The sequence below is a fragment of the Sciurus carolinensis genome, chromosome 10, assembly GCF_902686445.1.
Source record: "Sciurus carolinensis chromosome 10, mSciCar1.2, whole genome shotgun sequence".
NCBI lineage: Eukaryota > Metazoa > Chordata > Mammalia > Rodentia > Sciuridae > Sciurus > Sciurus carolinensis.
In genome coordinates, this window is record NC_062222.1 from 72,673,754 (window position 1) to 72,696,686 (window position 22,933).

A 22,933-nucleotide genomic window follows, 5' to 3' on the forward strand; every position below is an offset into this window, starting at 1 on the left:
TACCAAAAATGAAGAAATAAAAAATAAAAATAGGCAATTAGGGGCTGGTGGTATGGTTCAGTAGTAGAGTAGCTGTCTAGCATGAGCAAGGCCCCGAGTTCAACCCCCAGAACACAAAAAATGAAGAAAAGCAAATTCAAATGACATCTAGAAGATTACAATTTGATTTTTTAAAAAATTTTTTGTTTTCAATGGACCTTTATTTTACTTATTTATATGTGGTGCTGAGAATCAAACCCAGTGCCTCACACATGCCAGGCAAGTGCTTTCCCACTGCGCTTCAACCCCAGTCCTAAAATTTGATTTTAAAGGATGGGAAAAATAAGAGGCAAAAAGTCATGTAACGATTACAATTGAACATAAGAACCCATGAAGGGGCAGAAAGGCAGATTTATTAATGTGTCAAGGCAAAAACCTTTACTATTTACAAAAACCTATTACTAGGCTCAGACAGGTGTATAAAGCAAAGAAACTGAAAGTTTTTTCAAAATAAATAAGAAAATAACTGACAGAATAAATAACCCAAGCATAAGCACAAAGATCATGGACCATCAGGACCCCTGCACAACAACTTAAAGAGCCAAGAAGGCACAAGTCAGCACACTCAGGAAAAACCTATAAAGAGAGGCCTGATCTTCCAGTCTCAAGTGGCAAGTTACTGCCGACAATAAGACTTGGCCTTAATCTGGCTACATTTTTTTAGATTCTTGATGATTTGGTGCAGTGGTTTCTCAAACTCTGGACTCCCATCTTTTCTTGACGGAGATAAAGGTTAATTTCCATAGTTTCTCACTTAAATCTCTGGACCCTATTATCATTTGTAAATAAACCAAAGATATGGGGGAAAAAATTTCGATTTTATAATATATTACTTTTTTACAATCCAGCATTATTAACCTCAGAACTCACTTTTTAATTGTGGACAGATGATTTTATATTTCATATTAAATGTAGTTACCATACTGGAACAATTATCCCATGCTTATATGTGAAAGAAAATATTGGTATTTTGTGGCAGTTAAGGGCTGAGTTATATCCCCCAAATTCATATGTTGAAGTTCTAAACCCCATAATATAGAATGTGACTATATTTAGAGAAAGGGTCTTCAAAGAGGTGATTAAGTTTAAATAAAGCCCTTAGAGTGGGCCATAATCCTATCTGACTGGTGTCATAAGAAGAAATTAGACACCCAAAGAAATACCAAGGATGTGTGTGCACAGAAAAAAAATCATGTGAGGGTATACTGAGAAGGTGAACACCTGTGAGCCTAGGAGAGGACTCAGATGAAACCAAGCCTGCTGACACCTTGGTCTTGGACTTTGTTTCCTGAACCATGAGAAAATAAATTTCTGCTGTTTAAGCCACCCAGTCTGTGGTATTTGGTTATGTCAGCCCTAGCAGACTCTACAATGACATTCTTCAAACAGCGAGGGACATTCCTCAAAGAGCAAGAAAGAGTTTCAGAATGCCAAAGAACTAACTGCCCAACAAAATGCAGTGACCACGCTCAATGTAAACAAATGTAGGGCCAGGCTCTTGTAATCCCAGCTATTCAGGAGGCAAGGAGGATCACAAGTTCAAGGTTAGCCAGGACAACTTAGAGAGACCCTGTCTCAAACTAGAATGAAAGGGCTGGGGATCTAGCTCAGTGGTACAGCACTCCTGGATTCAATCCCCAGTAAAACACACACACACACACAAGCAAATGTTAATATTGGAGAAGCAGTCATTTAATACCAAAGAGAATTCGTAGTAGAAAACCATTTTCTTCCATAGCATACTCTCCAGTGAAAGAAAAAACCTGCCTGTGCTTTGCAGCCAGCCAGCTATGTGCTGGAATTTCAGTCCTGCCATTTCCTGGTTCCAGTCATCTCAGAGATGAGCCTTTAACCTCTTGGAGCATCCATTTCATTATCCCTAAAATGGGGACAATGCCAAGGGTGATTGTGAAGATTAAAGGAACGTTCTATGTGGTACCCACCACATAGTTCTTTATGAAGAATAGCGATGGCTTCATCTTCCTCCCCAGGCCCCACACTTTACTTAGCAATCAAAGATGACTAGTTTTTTCTCAGACCATCAGTGCGTCTCCCAATAAATAGCTATTTTTTTTTCACCATGCCAGCTTCTTCCACCAATTGAGTAAGCCCAAATACAAAGGCAGAATATGTCTGCTAGAGGTTCTGAATCTCTTCCACAGGATCTCAGAACATATCTATCTCCAAGCTCCAGGAGAAGGCAGCTCTATAGGCAAGAGGGTCCTGAAGGGCAGAAATGGCTTCTAACAACACCCTTTACTGCTCCCCTCCTCAGTCTCACCCCAAGGAAAGCTAAGACACTTATCAATCAGGCTTTCTCCCCACTTAATTTCCACACCTTCTAAGACAGAAAAGTAGCTATCCAAAATTCACCAGTAAGAAGTGGTTTCAAGTCTTGATTTTTGCAAGCCAAAAGCTTGCTGTGTTGTGATGTCACCTAGACAATTACAACTTTCAATTTTTATACTATCAAGACATTTAAGAATTGACTAGAGACAGGGAAAAGTGCATAAATGAAGAGGAAGAGGAAACGTGAATAAAATTGTATAAAAATTCAAATTATGAGACTTGCTCAAATAACAGCTGGCTGCCATCTGTAGCCAAATGAAAGTTACTTGGCAGAGCCTGTCACCTTGACAGACTAAGAATGCAGCATCCAAATTAAAATCCCAATTCTATCACCGTCAGAGGTATGTTGCTTCATGGACAAATTTCCCCTCTGAACTTCCACCTTCAGGTCTATCAGTGGGAGTAATGATAGAGTTGAGTAGAATTAAGATAAATGCAAAGCATAATGCTTTGCCAGCTTTTGTTTATTATTACTTTCTATCACAAACATCTGGGACCTTCTATCACATTCTTTGTGTTTCCAACATCAGAGATAATATCTATTATACAGGTGTTAATAACCATCTGAGAATTATTGATGTGCTGTTTTTTTAACCCCCATTACTGGGGATTGAACCCAGAGACACATTATCACTGAACTGAACTACATCTTCAGCTCCTTTTATGTTTTGGTTTGAGACAGGCTGTAAGTTGCTGAGGGTCTCACTAAGTTGCTGAGGTTGGCCTACAACTTGTGATCCCCCTGCTTCAACCTCCAGAGTCATTGGGATGATGCTATACACCACTGTGCACAGCTTGACATGCCTTTAAAAAAGATGGAGAGAGCTGGGGTGTAGCACAGTCGTAAAGCACTTGCCAAGAATATGTGAGGCACTGGGTTCAATCCTCAGTATCACATAAAAATAAATACAGATACTGTGTACATCTATGACTTCAGTTATTTTTTTTTTAATGGAAAACTAATTGGTGGATGGAAGAGAGAGTAAGGGGAATAGTATACAAAAACCAGGAAGAATCTGCTCTGAGTGCGTGTTGACCCACCAAAGATCTGAAGATAGTTTAAATTTTAGTTTTGTGTAGGTAAATAATTAATTAATTAATTTTCAATGTACTGAAATAGTATCAAAGAATGTTCTAATCCAAACTCCATGAAATGTTCAGCACCTATTGTATATCAAATGCTTTAAATTTACTCTCCTTTAATCTGCAGAATAACCTAACCTGGCATATTTGTCTATACACACTAAAAATGAAGCTTGGGATGTTAAGTGACCTGCCTAAGGTCACAAAGCCAGAAATTTGGAGCAACTCATTCATACTTCCATCTTATTCTGTAAAAATAGAAGGAAAAGCTGGGCACAGTAGCACAAATTTGTAATCCCAGCCACTTGGGAAGCTGAGGCAGGAGGATTTCAAGTTTGAGCCAGCCTGGGCAACTTAGCAAGACCCTGTCTCAAAACCAAATGAAAAAGAAGGCTGGGGATGTAGCTCAGTGCTAGAGTGCTTACCTAGCATGCACAACGCCCTGGATTCAATTCCCAACACCACACACATACACACAGTGGAAGGAAAATTAGTCCTTATTAAATGTCCATTGCCTGTATATGATTAGATTAGACAATTTAGATCTTATATATCCTTCCCTTTCTTTCTATCAATTCTATATTCTCTTTCCATTCTTTATTTCTCTCTAAACTTGAACCTTAGGTCAATGAATAGCAAGCCATCCCCACTCTCACCCCAGTCATTAACCTTACAATTTACTTTCACAGTTGAGAGCACCATCTTTCAATGTTTGATCTGTGCTCCTGGTGAATAAATACACCTTCACACACACCCTCCCACAGACTCTGACACATACATACCACCATCTGGATGGATTGCCCTCTGCACACCCCCTTAGACAAAAGTTTTACTTTTCATAGTTTTTATTCCTAAAACAATTCCCCCCCCAATATAAAGTTATCATAGTGACATATATATTAACTAACAAATTATTGTATATTCCTTGGAAATCATTAGTTAAGAGACTCACTAAACTCATTCTAAGCCAAGCATTCAAGCCTTGTCCTCAAGTAGCTTGCCATATCAGGTACTTATATATACATCTAGAGAATACGCAACAATGTAGAAGAAGGCATGCAGTAGGTGCTCAATAAATGACATTAAATGAATTGGCAAGTTAAGAAGGAGTCAGAGAAGAGTCATATAACTCAGTGGATTCTGTGACATTCAGAAGGTTCTCCACATGCAATTCAACCTACAAAATTTGAGTTTATGGTTATAAAAAAATCCACTAATAATTAAACTTCTAGAAGTAAATACACAATGGACAAAACTAAATGAACTTTTAAATAGTATGTAGACTATAAACAATAAAACTGGAGAACTATCCAATTCTGATACTATCCAACTCTGATCAAAAAGCCCAAAGAATATTCTTGGAACTGGAATGTAAAGATGAGGAGAAAAAAAGAGAACCAAATTAATTGAGAACTTACTAAGTACTAATGAGTAACAGAAGGGCTGGGTCTTGATGAAATCTGCAAAAGGGCAGAGTATTGTCCAGGACTCATAATGTTCTAATACCAGACAATTGGCACAATTTTAAAGGGAATTATCCCTACAGCGGGGGAAAAAAAATCCACTATACTAGCCCCAGCCTAACAGAAATGTCTCTGAAATATTTAACACTGTTCTAGGTGAAGAATGGAAAATCCAGGGTTGCCATTTCCCTTTCCTGCACCTGAAGCAGAAATCACTATCACACCTCTCTTCCCTACTGAGTCCAGCTGTTCCCCAACACTAGGGCTTCGGGCAGCATGTGCAACAAATCAGTTGACTTACTAAAGGAATCCCTGTTCAAATTCCAAGCATCCCTCTGACCTAATAAGTCAGTCTTAGTAACAAAGGTTGTTCCTTGTGTAGCCACCTACCTGGTTTCCACGCTACACAGTGTACTCACACTAGAACTAGAAAATTGGCGTTCTGGAGAAAACTAAACTTCTAGGTTGTCAAGGAGTTCATCTTAGAGAGTCTTTTCAACTCCAGAGAGAAAGATCAAAACTCAGGGCCTCTTCAAACTGAAGGCCAGACCCTGGATTGGAGAAAATCCCATCAAGATAATATTTTGCCTAGCTAAGAACAACTAGCTGATCTAGTTGTTCTAGCCCCTACATCTCCCTTTAGCAGTCCCTAAAACACAAAGGTAAGATAGACAGGAGTGAGCAAATGGAAGCCAGCATGTGTGATAAACCTTCATTCAGTTCCCACTTGGGGTATAATTTCCAAATGACATTGCTGTACAAGAGAACAGAGTGCTGAGGATGAGGGAACACCTGCTGAAGAGGGGCATCCACTATGGGGAGAGAATTCTGAAGAAGTTCTAACAGAGAGAAGCAGCCAGGAAAACCACGGCATAGTGCAACCACACTCAGAATGTAACGGCCATGAGAAAAACCCAATATGGAGAAATACCTCCCAAGTAGAAACAATAGAACTTCAAAACCATGAGGACTGCCAGGAGCAGAGGCCCACACATGTAATCACAGCAACTCACAAGGCGGAGGCAGGAGAATCTGAAGTTCAAGGACAGTCTTGGCAATTTAGTGAGGCACTGTCTCAAAAATAAAAAGTTTCCAGGGTGTGGGTCAATGGTAGAAAGTCTCTGGATTCAAACCCCTGTACTGGGCTGGGGATATAGCTCAGTTGGTAGAGTGCCTGCCCCGCAAGCACAAGGCCCTGGGTTCAATACCCAGCACCGCAAAAAAAAAAAAAAAAAAAAAAAAAAAAACCTGTACTGCTAAATAAATACAAATAAAATAAATAAAAAATATAAATAAAAATAAAAACATGAGGACTGGGGAGGAATAAATATAACTTTAAGGACTCAACAAAGAAATAGCCAGAAAGAGAAAGTTCAACCAAGATCTAGAGTAAAACAGAATGTTAGCAGACATAAACCACTGTCCCATGGGTTATAGTATATCTGGGAGCCACATCCTTAATTGAGAAAGAAGAGCAGATAAAGCCATGTCCTACCAGTGGATAGAAAATAAAGACAGGAAAATGGGAACCCATATTGGAAGAGTATGTAGAAGCAAGAGAAACAAAGATAGCAGAATCTAAATAATCATATAGTTCTTTTAATAGCAACACACACTGAGCAATGAACACAGGCAGACACCTTTCTAAGGGTTTGACATATTTTAACTCATTAAAGCAACAGGACTGAAATAAGTATTATTGTTACTCCTATATTATAGGTGAGGTAAATAAGGCACAAGAAGTATTGAAAAACAGAGCTGGGAGGTTAGGGACATAGCTCAATAGTAGGGCATTGCTTAGCATACATGTAGGAGGCCCTGGGTTCAATACAAGGTACTGAAAAATAAATAAAACCAGGATTAGGCTTTTGGTACCAAATGTAAACAAACCTGAATAGCCTGCAGGGCCTCTCTCAGTTAAGACCCCTGTTTCCAACACTTAGTTCAAACATACACTGAACTGAGTTTCAGTTCCCTTATCTGTAAAAGTGAATATCCCTGTCCTCCCTATCTGACAAGATCTTTTTAAACTCAATAAAACCCCCAGTAAGGGTAAGTTGCTGTTTTCCCCCACGGCACTCACTTGCATCTAACACCTTTCTCTGCAAAATTTGCAAACAAAACCTTAAGCAGGCAGAGCTGAGGTCAAAGAATAGTCCTTTGCAATGGCATTTCAAGTGCTATTGGTTAGATAAAATTTCCATGACTCCACTGTAATAAAATCAGATTTCTTTCTGCCATCCAGCAATTGGTTTCTTATCTTGGACATAAAGTATAACAAGATGCCTTTCTGGACAAGATATCTTAGTAAACCAAAGGACCTCTGAAACCTGGGCTGTAAAAACTGTGAAGCCAGAGCACTGCAGGGAATAATGGATATAAACAAATCCGCTGATACAAAACACCGGCCCCAAGATTATTCGAATCTGTGAAATAATAGTTGATAGAACCAGGGTAGGGTGGTTCTATCTTCAACAGTGGGAAAATAAGGTAGTCCCCTGGTCTCAGCCTGGATTCCTCCAGCTCTGCAGGAGAAGCAAAGATGCTCTTTTCAGCGCTGCTGAGGACCAGAATAAATACACACAGTTCCCGACCACTGACCTTGGAGACTGGACCCTGAGTCAATCTGGCTCTCGCTCTCTCAGCTCTAAACTCAGTGCCCACAACCCCGGGTTCTCCCCTGGAGTCTTCAGAGCAGTGAGGCCGCTGCATCCTTCCTGACACTCACCTCTAAAGTTTTCACCAGGATCTTCATGTAGACCTCAGAGATGCCCAGAGACACTCCGAAGGCCGAAGGCAGCAAGATGAGGCCCAGCACCAGAGTCAACCAGGTGGACAGGATCTTCCCGGCCAGGTCTGCGCCCTCCATGGCTCAGTGCACCCACTCGGATGAGGTCTGCAGAGAAGGTTCGGGCGCGACAGCTCTCTCTGTCCCCCAGCAGTTGGGTCGGAGCTCCGGGAGCAGAACGCAGAACCTGGGCTCCGGGGAGTCAGGGCTGCCGCCGACTCCTGCCACTCACCTCTGCGGGACAAAGAGAGGAAGGAAAAAACTTTGAAAACGTCGGTAATTTCCTTCCTTCCTCCTCGGGCTCCTCCTTGTCCCGACCGGTTAACTCTCCTATAGAGGCCGGGGCGAAACCTAAAGCCACCGCAGCAAGAGCAGACCTGGGTATCGCGGGCTAGAAGACAAGAGCTGGGGGCAAGCGAAGCGACACCGCCGTGCGGTCAGAGCGCAAGAGCGCAGCCAGGAACGCGCCCCACCCGGTGCCTGATTTCCTCTATGTAGAGATTGCGACAACTCAGCGGTGACTCACCGAGGCCCTCCCGGAGCTAGGATCCCTGCGGGCGCCCTACACCTCAGCACACAGGCTGGCTGGAGGCTGGCTACGCTCGGGCGTCGGGCGCCCTATTTCTGCGCGCTGCCCTTGCCCCACCTCCTCTGCCACCCAACAGGGAACTCCCTGGCAGGATCCAGCTCCCAGCGCCGCAGCCTCGGGGCGGCCTCCCTCCTTCCCCGCGCCCCGCCTTCCCCAGCGCTCCCAGCAAAGGTCCTTTCTGGAGGAGAGTTTCCATCTGTAACACAGAACCAACTATTGACGTATCCCGGACGCATGCGGAGGTCTAGTCTGGGTGCGTGTAAAACGACCTCTTGGGAAGGGCTTTCAAGGAGAGGAAAATGCAGAGTACGGTTGAGCAGCCACGCACGCAGCTTCTGGGTTTGCCCCACCGCCTCCTCTTAGGTGTTCCTCCCTACGGAGCTGAGAGGCTAAATCTTGCTTATCCGAAGAGGAGAAGGCGCTCTCCACGAGTAGCCTAATCCATTCAGCTGCCTGCTCCCAGGCACAGAAACCGCCGCTGAGTATCTGTCACTCCCTCCCCGGGGGAAGATTCCAACCCCACCTTCCCTCCCATCACCAACACCCAGCGCACAGACGCTGCAGAAAATGCCAGGCAGGAGCCAGTCTCCACCTAGCTGACATGAGCCTCTTGGGGATTCCGTCTCCGCACTGCTATGGTGCTGGCCCTTATTAGAGCAATGAAGTACAAAACCTCCTACTTGTATTTACTCCCTGCAGTCCAACTGGTTTTAAGAATGAGCATGAGAAGGCATAATGAACAACACCGTAGGACGTAAGAAAATCAAGCCGCCCGGGGTCTAGATTACCACCGAATCCAATGTGTCTTATTCAGACAAAATCTCTTACAAGTAACGTTAGGGTGTGTCAAGGTGGGGAATCTGTGAGGACCAGTAAACTGAACTGAAACAGTGTTAATAACAAATATTGTCAAGAAAAAACTGCTCCTGCCGAGGGTGTGGAGAGCCAGGCAGTGATAAGCCCCTCTGTAAAGAATGTAAATGTCTTCTCTCTCTGTGCCCCTCCTACCGGATAGGTATTGCAAACTCTCTGCTACCGAGAAGAGGGGAATTCAAGTTATGATTGAAAAAGTGGTAGGAGTTTGGTTTCTCAAAATTAAACGGCTATATCATCTGCCAGTGTACAGAAAGAAGGAAAACACAACCACCTGAGCTATCCAGTACCTGTTGAAAATAGAAGACATTATTTGTGTGTGTGTGTGTGTGTGTGTGTGTGTATACATATATATATATATATATATATATATATAGTGTGTGTGTGTGTGTGTGTGTGTAATATATATATTACACAAAACCTCAAAGATTAAATTGGCTCATTTAATGCTACTCTCACACACAACTCTTTCCCTCTTTTATTTCCTCAAACCAAAATCCACCCAACAAAGGAAACAGTACAGGCAACTCTGTTTCTGCTTAGCCATGTGCTTGTGCTGAGTGCACACATTCTCCCGTAATTTTTAATGCCTATAACCAACTCTGTGAACCGGTTTTTGGTTTGGGGTTTTGTCTTGAAACTACTGTGTAAACAATGAAGCTCTATGCAGAGATCAGAAGGTGACCTGGTCAAGTGCAAAAGTTCTCCTCTCCTAAAATATAGGGCATCTAAAACTGGCTCCCAAAGGTAACAAAGGCTCATCTTTGCAATGATAAGGAAGGAGAGGATTCCTACCTGCCTCTCCCCTTATCTTCCTTTCATTCATAGGAACCTCTCTTCCTTCCTGCAGTCAGGATTGCCCCCACTGCATAAACTTTGTTTTATTTCTTAGGGGTGCCTTTACAGATCACCACAGATTTAGTCACTTAATGGAGGATAGAAGTCTGAAATCAAAGTGTCTGTCTGCTGGGTCATGTTCTCTCCAAAGGTTCTAGGGGAGAATTTTTTTCTTGACTCTTCTGGCTTCTGGTGGCTCCCAGAGTTCCTAGTTTGGCATACTCCAGTCTCTGCCTCAGTCTTCACATGGCCTTCTTCCTTCCCCCACCTCAACCCCTCTCCCCACCAAGTGCTGGGTAGTTGGAGGTTGATCTTAGGGTCCTTGAACATGGGCATGCTAGGCAAGCACTATACCACTGGCTTCATCCCTGCCCTTCTTCTCTTCTTTTATAAAGATGGAATCTTTTTATTTTTTTTGACTGCTATGTTTTAAATTAGGTAAAGACAAAATTGATCCTTTGAAAGTAACAGCCTTATAAAATAATCTAGCCTGCAAAAATTTAATTTTATAATTGAAATAATAAAGATGGATTCTTATAAATCTTTTATAAAATCTTTTATAAAACATGGATTTACAGCTTGCCCTAATCCAGGATGATGCCATTTTAAGATCCTTCACTTAATTACAATTAATCTGCAAAGATTCTTTTTCCAAGTAAGAGTTTTACATTCATAAATTTAGGAGTTAGGGTTTGGATATACCTTTTGGAGGTCTGAATTCAACCCTACACAATTTCCATCTCTGTAAAGTAGGGGTAATAATGCCTAACTGGAGCTGTTGCTTTTGGGATTAGAGCCTATGTATTTAAAACTTGGCTGCATTCACCAGGTGTGATGATGCATGCCTATAATCCCAGCAACTAGGGAGGCTGAGTCAAGTGGATAACAAGTTTGAGGCCAATTTTAGAAACTTAGTGAGATCCTGTCTCAAAATACAAAAAAAGAAGGGTTGGGGGTGTAGCTCAGTAGTAGAGCACATCTAGGTTCAATCCCCAGTATCAAAAAATTAAAAAACAAAAACAAGAGCGTGAAGACAAGCAATAAATTTAAATTAGTGCCTCAATTTAAATTAAGAGGTATGTGTGTTTCAGCTTTCCATAACAGTGACAATCAGCTTATAAGAAGAAAAAGTTGGTCTCAGGTTGTGGTTCAGCAGTAGAGCGCTTGCCTCACATGTGTGGGGCCCTGGGTTCGATCCTCAGCACCACATAAATAAATAAAATTAAGGTATTGTGTCCATCTACAACTACACCTACAACATTAAAAAAGAAGAAGAAGAAGAGAAGGTTTATTTGGGCTCACAGTTTCAGAGGTTTTTATCCATGGTTGGTTGGTCCAGTTACTTTTAGGCAGTACATCATGGCAGAAGCACACGTCAGAGCAAGCTATTTACCTAGTGATGGCTTGGAAACAAAGTAGAAAAAGAAAAGGGACCAGGTTCCCAATATCTCATTCAAGGACATTCCATCAGCGACCTGACTTCTTAACTTCCTTCCACTAGGCCCACCTCCTGAAGGTTCCACCACTGTCCAGTAGTGCCACAGGGACCAAGATTTCAACATACAGGTCTTCAGGGAATATTCAAGATCCAAATTACAGTAGCACAAAACTGAAATGTGGAGGTAAAGCAGACTGTAGAAGCATTTTATTGAACAGACAAGTTTTGCATTGCTTGTTTCCAGTCTCTTTATGAGAACTTTATTTTCTCTGATTTCATTTCACACCTTTCTTGGGCCTTCATGATATCTGACTTTGATTTGTATATTTGCTTAATCGTCCCATAATGAACTGTTCAGCATCAAGACCTGCATCAGTCCTCTAGACCTTCCGGCCTGTGATTCCACCTCTTCTCCACTTGCACAGTTTCACTGCATGCCACACACTTTTTCAAAGCCAACAATAACTCCCAAATAGCCACAAGTTAAAATGCCAAATATGAACCACCTTAGGTTGGATCCTGAAGCACTTTTAGGGGCAAAAGAACTCTTTCTCCCACCTTGAGGGTAGATGTTTAAGTTTAAGAAATGAACTGACAGCCAGGTGTGGTGACACACGCCTATACACCTAGCAGCTTGGAAGCCTGAGGCAGGAGGATCTCGAGTTCAAAACCTGCCTCAGTGATTTAGTGAGGCCCTAAGAAACCCAGTGAGACCCTGTCTTAAAATAAAATATTTTTTTAAAGGGTAGGGCTAGGGATGTGGCTCAATAGTTGGGCTCCCTGGGTTCAATCCCCAATACAAAAGAAAAAGGAAGAAGGAAGGAAGGAAGGAAGGAAGGAAGGAAGGAAGGAAGGAAGGAAGGAAGGAAGGGAGGGAGGGAGGGAGGGAGGGAGGGAAGGAGGGAGGGAGGGAGGGGGGGGAGGGAGGGAGGGAAACAAAATAGATTAATGGAAAAGGCACACATTTTATCACACACACAAAGGGCGTCACAGAAAGGAGATCTAAAAGTAACCCAATGAGATCTAAAAAAGTCCATGTCCTTCTTCGCAGGGAGAAGGATGTATAAGCTCTAGGCAATTTTAAAGGAGTAATGATTTTTAGGGGTGATGAATAGGCCTGAAAAATACTATAGGCAAAGGCAAAATTCTCCTCTGCCTCTCTGAAGTCTTGCTGGAATAAATGGAGAAAGATTAAATAGGAGACACAGTATACACATTTATTAACATGATAAGGGGGGAAATAATTAGTGCAGTTACCCACTAGTCCAGCATCATTCAGAAGCTTATATAGCCCTTTCTCTATTGGGGAGGGGAGGAAGCAGAGGAGATTAATAGTCCCCAAAATATTCTCTTTGGAATTCAACTAAAACAAAGAAACAGACATCATCTTGAAAGGGAAGTGCATCCCTCAGTGTTCTTTCCTTGATGAACAATGAGAATTAAGAATGCGATGGAAGACAGTTGTGTTCCCTTTTGCAGTCTGGTCTTAATGCTAATAATGGGATTCCAGAGAGAGTCTCTCCAATATTTGGGGTGGACAGAAGCAATACAAAGTTTTCCTTTAGGTCAAAAGCTCAGCATGCCTGTGGGCTGGGAATGTAACTCATTGGTGGTATGCTGTCTGTCTAGTATGTGCAAGGCCCTGGGTTTGATCCCTAGTACTGCAAAAAAAAAGCTCAGCATGCTAAAAAACAACAACAACAACAAAAAACTCTGTTTTAAGGGTCTTATTACCTGAGCCTCATCAACAGACAACAGTCAAGGATAAAGTTCTTCTGGGCTCTGGTGTGATGTTTGACTTTCAGTCTTTTCTTCTGTGATATGAGTTTAATCTTCCTTGGTAAATAAAATAACCAGGAGGGGATAAATGGCAATTGGGTTTCTTTTTTGGACATCTGCTCTTTAGGTAAGTAAGGAACCTCAGAGAAAAGCCTCCTCTAGTAACTGCTGATTTCCAAACAACTGCAAATGACAATAATTATGACTGGAAGTGCTGTCCAGTGGTAGAGCAGAGTTTGGCATGTGCAAGGCCCTGGGCTCAATCCCCAGCACTATGTAAAAGAACTTAAGATAAAATAGCATGCCAAGGGGCCATATTTCAGGGTGACATCTCCTGACCCCTTCATATCTTCCAACACATTCCAACAAAACCTATCTTGCTTTCTCCTGGCTTATGCAGGGTTTCTTCTCTGGGTCTTTGATCACATCATAGCCATCCCTCCTCCAATATGCACATACACTTCTCTAATATTCTCTCATTCAAATCCTTCACTTAATGGGTCAGCAAACCAACATGGAGATCCTGCCAGTTGCTGAGTAAGACCATTCCAATTTTGCATTCCAGAATTGGAGAAATAACCACAGGACATGTTTAAGGATCATGGGGCCCAATATGAGATGCAGTTAAACTAAAAGTCACCTGACCTCCAAAGGTTCTAGTTTCACTGGTGAACCCAAGCAACATTTGGGGTCTCTAAGAGTCAATGTATCTATGAAATAACCTCACGGCAATGCCTAGATTAGTGTTTGATTCAATAATTAGCAACTGTGGCCTGATCCGGCTTACATGTAAAAAAGAACATCAATTACATGTGTCAGAGAAAAAAAGTTTTAAAAAGTAGTATTATTTAAAAGATGGTTTTGACTTCGTGGACCCTTGAAAGTTCTGGAGGACCTCCAGGAATCCCCAGGCCACACTTGGAAAATTACTCACCTATGTAAAATTATAGTCAGCCCTCCACATCTGCATCCTGAACCACCCCCATATCGAAAATGTCCCACCAAAAAATTGTGTCTATTCTGAACATGTATAGATTTTTTCATCATATTTCCTAAATAATATAGTATAACAACTATTTACATATTATTTACATTGTTTTAGATATTATAACTAGTCTAAGATGATTTAAAGTATATACCAATTCTATTTCATTTTATATTAGGTACTTGAGGATCCATAGATTTTGGTATCCACAGGGGTCCTGGAAAAATCCCCTGTGGATACCAAAGGACAACTATATGTGTCTAACAACAACAAAAATAGTGCCTGTGGGCCTTTTGTTTATATGGAATTGCCCGGTACCTCATACATCATAACTCATGCCTTATTTAATGTATGCAAATTAAATTATTTGACTACAAAAATGGAAAGAGTAAGAATTAAAATAGCCATTTCCTTGAGGTAGCATTTTGAGATGGAGATTCTAAATCTGCTTTTCTTTCTGAAGGTTTCAGTTCCTGGGGTTCTCTCAAAGTATGAACATTTCCTTCACTGAGTGTGAGTCTAGTGTTTAAAGCTATCGTGTGTATTTTCAAACTACTCAGCCCTAAAAGTCAGGCAACTACTTCCTCTGTGATCAGTCCAAGAAACAATGAATCTATTCTACTATTGGAAGAAAAACTGACCTGGTGGGAGGTAGTCTGATGGTCTCCATGACAGAGAATTCCTAGGGAATTTTTCAAGAATAATTGTGACACATCCAATTTTTCCTCATGGGTGGGTTTAGAGCCTAACCCTTGGATCTAGAATGTGACCTCACAGATTCTAATCTACCGTCCTATTGGAAGGACTATAAAGGCTGAGGGTATAACTTGGTGGAAGAATACATGTTTACAGTGTGAGGCCCTGGATTCAATCTTCAACAACATGGGGTGGGGGGCGTTTCAAGGTAGTGTTGAGAACTAGTGGTGAGAATAATTTTCATCCAAGAACAAACTTACATATGTTGACATATTTAGTACGTGCCTCCTAAATTGAATGGAATGTCTCAGAGGGGTGAGTACGCAGTTTGATGGGGTACATACTCATGGGGAAAGGGAAGACTGACCAAAAAACCCAGGCTCTCCTCTTCCCGGCCCATTTATACACTGTTTACATGTAAATCAGCAGTCATAAACCTGAGGGTCTCAGGCCAGACGGCCATTATTAGGGCCCTATAGGCCATTTTACAGATAATCCAAATTAAATTGGGCATGGTGACTTATGTGTGTAATCCCTGGGGCTTGGGAGGCTGAGGCAGGAGGATCACAAGATCAAGGCCAGTCTCAGCAAATTAGCAGGGCCCTAAGAAACCTAGCAAAACCCTGTTTCAAAATAAAAAATAAAAAGGACTGAGGATGTGGCTCAGTGGTTAACTCCCCCTGGGTTCAATCTCTGGTGCCAAATTTTTTTTAAATAAAATAAAAAGAGTTGGGGATATAGCTCAGTGGTAGAGGATCACTGGGTTCACTCTCCAGTACTGCCAAAAAAATTTTTTTTAATTAATTCCCCACATATTAATACATTCACACCAGGGGCTAGTAGTGTAGCTCAGTAGTAGGGTACTTGCCTAATATGTGGGAAGTCCTGAGTTCAATCCCCAACATTGAAGAAAAATTCACACTAAAATTATTATGTCTAGATTCTCTTAAAATCAAGTGCAGGTAAAGGGAAAAATGGCATCTCTGTCCTTTTAGGGTCTTTGGCAGAGTTATTGATTAAATGGACATAGATTAACAGGATAGAAAACATTTAATTTTGTACATACCTAGGGGAGTTCCACAAAACATGAAACTCACAGAAGGGACCAAGTGATTGATAGTTATATAACATCCTGAGCTACAGAGAGGAAGGGAGCCTTTTGGAGAATGATAGAGACAAAGAATTATTATAGAGCAGGGACCTTCTGCAAAACTGAGGCCGACCCCCCTTCACCCCAATTCTTGCAATCAGGATGGGAAAATGTCAGATATGTTGCTCAGAGTAACTGGCATGAGTTTACTAGAAGTTTCCAGAGTCCCTCCCAAATCCACGTCTTGACTTCTGACTGATAGTGTAGGAGCTACATGGTCTACCTTCAAGAGAGAATGATATGGTGCTCAGATTTGGAGTTTTGCTGTTTTTGTTTTTTATTTGGGTGGAAATTGAGCCCAGGAACACTTTACCACTGAGCCACATCCCCAGCTCTTTTTACTTTTTATTTTGAGACAGTCTCACTGAATTGCTTAGGGCCTCGCTAAATTGCTAGGCTGGCCTCCAATTTACAATCCTACCTCAGCCTTCCTAGTCCACGGGATTTTAGGTGGTAGAGCTCACTGCCACTGTGCCCACCCAGAGTTTTTAAGAAAATTGAGTCCTCTAGTTTTTGTCTCAATATTCAGTCCCCTCAAAGCTTTCTTTGTGAGGATCTTGGTGTTTTAGTTTCCAGGATGATTGGGGGTTGTGATAGTTCCTTGGTAAGGCCACCTGGTAGGGTATGACATGATCTTGAAACAATAGTTTTATTGTTAAGAGAATGTAACTGTGGTTTGGGGAGGTTTTAACAGACCAACCACCTTCTTTCAGGTGTCAGATAAGTTCCCTGTGGTTTTCTTTTTTTTTTTTTTTTACTTTTTTTTTTTTTTTTTTTTTTTTTTTGTACTGGGGATTGAAACCATGGGTACTTCACCACTGAACTACATCCCAGCCCTTTTTGATTTTCAATTTTAAGACAGTGTCTTGCTAATTTGCTTAGGGTCTTGTTAGTTGCTGAAACTGGTCTTCAACTTGCAATCCTCCTGCCTCATCCTCCCAGTTGCTAGGATTACAGGCATGCTACTGTGCCCAGCCTCCCTGTGGTTTTCAGTCACCCTTCATTGCCCTTCCCTGGTCACCCATTCTAGGTGGACTAGCTATCTACCATTATGGGAGGGTGAGAGGAGGAAATGTGTTGTGACTAAAAGCTGCCTTGTTATGCAGATAAAATGTCTTTTGGTAATAGAAATTGTCTTGGAGCTGATACAGATAAGTTTACAAATGTAGATTGCTTTTATGGTCATAAGTTTCTTCTACAAAATTACTTTTCAGAGTTACTACTGTTTCTGCAATTTCAGAATAAACAGCTCAAAAATATGCTAAAGGAATTTATTTTAGGATGTCATATTCTGGTCTCCTACAGTCATATTTGGGGTCGAGCCCAACATAGCAACCCTGAGTTTATGTTCTGATAGGACATGACCTCTTCAGCATTCTCTCTCTCTCTCTCTCCCTCTCTCTCTCTCTCTCTCTCTCTCTCTCTCTCTCTCTCTCTCTCTCTCTATCTCACGCACACACACACACACACAGCCCTCTGTCATCATCCTAGCTTGATATATTTCTTATAGTATTAGAAACTTAAGAGGAAAAGTGAATAAGATGGGAGAGATAGTAAGTGAATACAATAAGATAGAGAGTAAAACAGGAAGCAAGGCAGGGCAATGGGTTCCCAGAAACGGCTTCTCTAAATATAAAGGTCTCTCCATGAAATTAACCTGTAGAAACATTCCAAGCATTCCAGCTGACTCATTTATCCAGAAGCAATAGGAAAAGGCAATGGGCTAGACCTGAGTGAGGACTATAGACTTAAGGGCTAAAAGGGAATCAAAGGGTCACTGGACAAACCAATACCTTGGTTACTTTTTCAATGCCTGTTTAACATAGATAGTGATCAATGGCCCTACCTGGTAACTTTAACCCCTAGACAAGCACACACAGGTGGCAACATGCTATCAGGTCCCATCTCACCCAGTTTTTTCTTCTTACTTGAATGAATAAATCCTACTTATTAGCCTAAAACAAAACAAAACAAAAAAAGCCAACTTTGAAGAAAGACACATGAAACTTAATTGTTTTAAAATTTTAGTAGCTGCATCTTCAAGCCAGGAACAATGACACATACCTGTAATCCCAGCAGCTCAGGAGGCTGAGGCAGAAGGATTAAGAGTTCAAAGCCAGCCTCAGCAATGCAGTGAGGCTCTAAGTAACTCAGTGAGACCCTGTCTCTAAATAAAATATTAAAAAGGTCTGAAGATGTTGCTCAGTGCTTAAGCACCTCTGGGTTCAATCCCTGGTACAAAAAAAAAAAAAAAAAAAAAAAAAAGATCCTATCTTCATGACTGGGAAGTGAGAAAAACTTTTAAACAAAGGAAAGTGGCAAGGAAGTAAAACAAAAAGCATGAAATAGGCATGGAGATTTAGTTGGCCAGGGTTGGACAGGGCTTGGTGGGGGAATATCTCTGCATTCAGTTTCTTTGGCATCTGGGTATAGGGGGAAGGCAGGGTTTGTAGTTCTTCAGTTTCCATACTCAGCAGGAGTAAATTGTTTCCTATTAAGAGGGGAACTCCCCAATTTAGTCTGTTTCTAAAAGAGAATAAAATTAAAGGAAAATAAAAATGCTGCTAAAAGTTTCCCTTACGAAACTGGTCACTCAGGGAGGGTCTTCTTCAGGAAGTTTTAGTTTATCCTCCATAATATCCCTGACATAACTAGTCACAGACACCAGAATATGCTACCCCCAAATATGCCCCTTTGACATGATTACTTCTCATTGAAGGAACTTAAGAAACAGTAGTTGCAGCAAGGGCTATCAGAACTATTCATTCTTACCTCACAAGTCATGAACATTACTTTCAGACAGATGCCGGCCCTGTACCTAGAGAAGACAACTCTTATCAGCCCATATATATGACACCAGAAGAATCTACAAACAAATTTTACTCCAGTGGATTCTTCCCACATATTTATCTTCCCACAGTTTCCTGCCTCTGGAAACCTAAACAGATTTACTTTGTCTTTTCTCTTTTTATAAAAATTCTTTGTTCTTTGTGAAAGATGCTATATAAGCAAGAGTTCTAAGCTACTGCTTTGAGTTAGCAGTAGTAGTTAGTCAGTTTACTTTCATGTGATATAACTGCATATACTAATAAACGTGCTTATCATTCTCTTGTTAATCTGTCTTTTGTTATACACGTGCTATGATTTAAACATGTCACCCAAAGTTCACATTGGAAACTTAATCCCCAATGCAACAGTGTTGAGAAGTATGACCTTTCAGAGATGATCAGGTTAATAGTGCTATTGCAGGAGTGGGTTTTTGATTTTTAAAACAAATGAGTTTGGTTCCCTTTCTTTTCTCTCCTTCTCTTTCACCCATGTGATGCCTTCCACCATGTTAAGACAGGGGGTAAAGGACAGGTAGTCAGCTTAGAAAGAAAAGATGAGGACTGATCCTTCAAGAAAAGGAAATGGGTTGTTAACAACTCCAGGAAATCCTCCTCCTAACACAAGGAGTTGCTAATGATCACCCCCTGGGCTGCTTTTTCCTGCCCTTGGGCACATACCCAGGCTAGAAAGAAGAGATGGAGAGGGGGAGAGGAAATCTGAGGTCTATAAAAGAGGCAAGGCCTCTAGCAATTAGAGAAATGCAAATTAAAACTACATTGAGATGTCATCTCACTCCAGTCAAAATGGTAGTTATAAAGAATACGAATAACAGTAAATGTTGGCGAGGATGTAGGGAGAAAGGTACACTCATACATTGCTGGTGGGACTGCAAATTGGTGCAATCACTATGGAAAGCAGTATGGAGATTCCTTAGAAAATCTGGAATGGAACCACCATTTGACCCAGTTATCCCACTCCTCAGTTTATACCCAAAGGACTTAAAAACAGCATACTACAGTGATGCAGCCACATCCAATTCAACTTACAGTAACAAAGCTATGGAAACAATCTAGGTGTCCTTCGACAGATGACTGGATAAAGAAAATGTGGTATATATACACAATGAAATATTACTCAGCCATAAATAAGAATGAAATTATGGCATTTGCCGGTAAATGAATGGAACTAGAGATAATCACGCTAAATGAAATAAACCAATCCCAAAAAATAAAGGCCAAATATGCTCTGATTTGTGGATGCTAACCTAAAACAAGGGAGGTTGAGGAGGGGAATAATAGAAATAGATTGGACTAGACAAAGGGTAACAAAGGGAAGTGACAGAGGAGGGGAATAGGAAAGATAGTAGAAATAATTGGTCATAACATTCCTAGTCCTGTATTTTTTAAAATGTTTTAGGGGGGAGGGGAAAAATATAATAAACATCATTACCCTATGTAAACGTAAAAAAAATAAATAAATAAAAAAAATAAAAAAAAAATAAAAAAAAATAAAAAAAAATGTTTTAAATTTGTTTCAATTAGTTATACATGACAGTAGATGCATTTTGACACATAATACATACATGGAATATAACTTCTCATTCATCCAACTGTACATGATGTAGAATCACACCAGTAAGTGTAGCCAAATATGTAATAATGGCCAGTTCATTCTATCTTTCCTATCCCCATGCCTTCTCCCCTCTCTTCACCCTCCTCTGTCTAAAGTACCTCTATTCTCCCTCCTCCCACTTATTGTGAATTAGCATTCACATATCAGAAAACATTCCTAGCCTTATATTTGTATACATGTCCAGGATAATTTCACATCAAGTATGACCACAAGAGTGGGGAACCTAATAGAATAAGTTATAGTTTTGTGTGTATATTCTGCCCAACATACATTCTACTGTCATGTACAACTAAAAATTAATAAAATAAAATAAAATAAAGAATTTTGGGTGAAAAAGAAACAAGACCACCCAGCTCTGGGCCCTGACTTCTCTCTGGAGAAGGCTGCTATCTCTATTCTGTCTTTTTCTTAAATTAAACTTGCTTTCTACACTTGCCTCCACATTGTTTCTTGGGTGTTTACTCTTTAACACCAGGAGAACAAGGACCTGATCCTGATTTCCAAGATGGGTTTCACTGTGACACAGCAAGAAAGCCCTCTCCAGAGGGTCCTTCCACCTTGGACTTCTGAACTTCCAAAAGTGTGATCCAAATAAATTTCTGTACATTATAAATGATCAAGTCTGTAGTATTCTATTATAGAAGCTAAAATAGACTCAGACAGAAAATTGGTAACGACATTGGTGGTGTTGCTAGAACAAATACCTAAAAATGTGGAAGAAGCTCTGAAACTGAATAATGGGTAGATGTTAGGATCATTTGGAGAAACATTTTTTTAAAGTCTAGATTTCCATGAACAGAGTATTAAAGGGCAATTCTGATGAGGGCTGAGAAGAGGAGAAGAGGTATAGGTAATGTCTGGATCCTGTTAAACATTACTTGAGTGTTTTGACCAGAATGTTGGTAGAAATATGGACAGTAAAGGCCATTCGGATGAGGACTCAGATGGAAATGAGGAGTAAAGTATTGGAAACAAGAGGAAAGGCTATCCTTGCTGCAAAGTGGTGATGATTTATCTGGCTGTGTCTATGAACTAGGATATCTGGCAGAAGAAATTTCTAAACAAAATGTTTAAAAAGCTACGTGGCAACTTATTAAAAAATGTAAAATATGTTTATTGGAATGCTTTTCCACTCATCTTGATTCGGGTTGCTTTCAGTGCTGCTTGTTCCTGAAGGAACATTCTTCTATAAGCCTTGCTTTTCCTCCTGAAGGCTGGCAGAGGACAGCAGAGCAGTCAACACAAAAAACTATGAGGATTTTATAGCATCCTGGGACTTTAGGGAATTGGGGCTCTGCACCAGGTACTCCTTCTTTCGTTTCCTCTTCTCCTCTTCTGGAGAAGGGATGAAGGAGATCTTTTGTGAGTAGCCTGTTTAGGGAGGTCGTCTCCTCCAGAAAGGCCTCTGTGGCTACTTTAAACAGTTTACAGAAAGATATGAGAGGAGCAAATTATTTTACAACTGAATTTATAATTAAAAAGAAGCAGAGTAGAAATGTCTGGAATATTCACATTCCGACCTTGTGGAGAACAAAAATCATGCAGAGTTTTTGATAAAGGGGTTAGCACTGATAAAAGAAAGCCAGGTGCTAGTCACAGAAACAATAGGAGAAACACCCAAAGGCATTCCAGAAATCCTGCAGACAAGCCAGGGCTTTGAGAGCAAGGTCTGTGGCAGTGAACTAAATCAACTTTCTGTTCATTATAAACTACTCGCTCTGGGCTAGCATGGCATTGCATTCCTATAATCCCAGCTACTTGGAAGGCTTGTTGCCAAAAGCTTGATCCTTGTCCCCAGTGCCAATCCAATAATTAGGACACCATTTTGAGAAAAAAGGAAATAAAAAGTTTATTGCTTTGCTAGCAAAGGAGAAACACAGGGGCCTCCTATCCCAAAGGCAGTGATTCTGCCCATCAGTAGGAACAAGGGGCTTTTAAAGAGGTGATTAAAAGGCTGTATTCCATGTGTTCTCGGTCCGGAGTTTTCATTCACTTGTTAATTTGAGAGACAGTAATTTCTGAGATCTTCTGGTACCATCCCCAAAGTCTGGATTACTTCATTCCTATGGTGGGTGTGCACTCAGGGACAGACAATCTTCCATTTCCCCACAGTTCTAGGACAAAAGAGTTGGCTGGAAAGTTTCCACAGGTTAGCCTCATGGTATGGTCTTTATATTTGAACAAGACCTTAATTGGGGTCCATTACCCTGACTGTCTAACAGTTTTACTATGTATTCTATTCTTATTGAATAGCAACATTTTGCCTAGATACATTTAAGCTACACTATGGTTAGCTTAGGTAGTCAGCTAGAGATAGGCAGAAATGGGAAGGGAGAAGTGATTTAAAAAGAACCACTGACCCAGAATTACCAATCTTCTGCCACATTCCAGAAAGAGGCCTAG

General features: G+C 40.9%; 1 protein-coding gene across 4 annotated transcripts in view; it reads right to left on the minus strand.

Moving 5' to 3' along the window:
• Gpat3 (glycerol-3-phosphate acyltransferase 3) overlaps positions 1-8,710 on the minus strand; it is a 58,344-nt gene extending 49,634 nt beyond the window's left edge. The window contains exons 1-2 of one of the 4 annotated variants that reach the window (XM_047567109.1): positions 8,581-8,710; positions 7,663-7,956 (exon numbers count right to left, since the gene is read on the minus strand). In XM_047567109.1, the coding sequence (XP_047423065.1) occupies positions 7,663-7,803 (141 nt within the window). In that variant the 5' untranslated portion in view covers positions 7,804-7,956; positions 8,581-8,710. Of the gene's footprint in view, positions 1-7,662; positions 7,957-8,099; positions 8,228-8,248; positions 8,446-8,580 lie in introns of those variants that run through there. The other 3 variants (XM_047567111.1, XM_047567108.1, XM_047567110.1) reach the window with 3 other exon arrangements.
• Between the last annotated feature and the right edge of the window lie 14,223 nt (positions 8,711-22,933).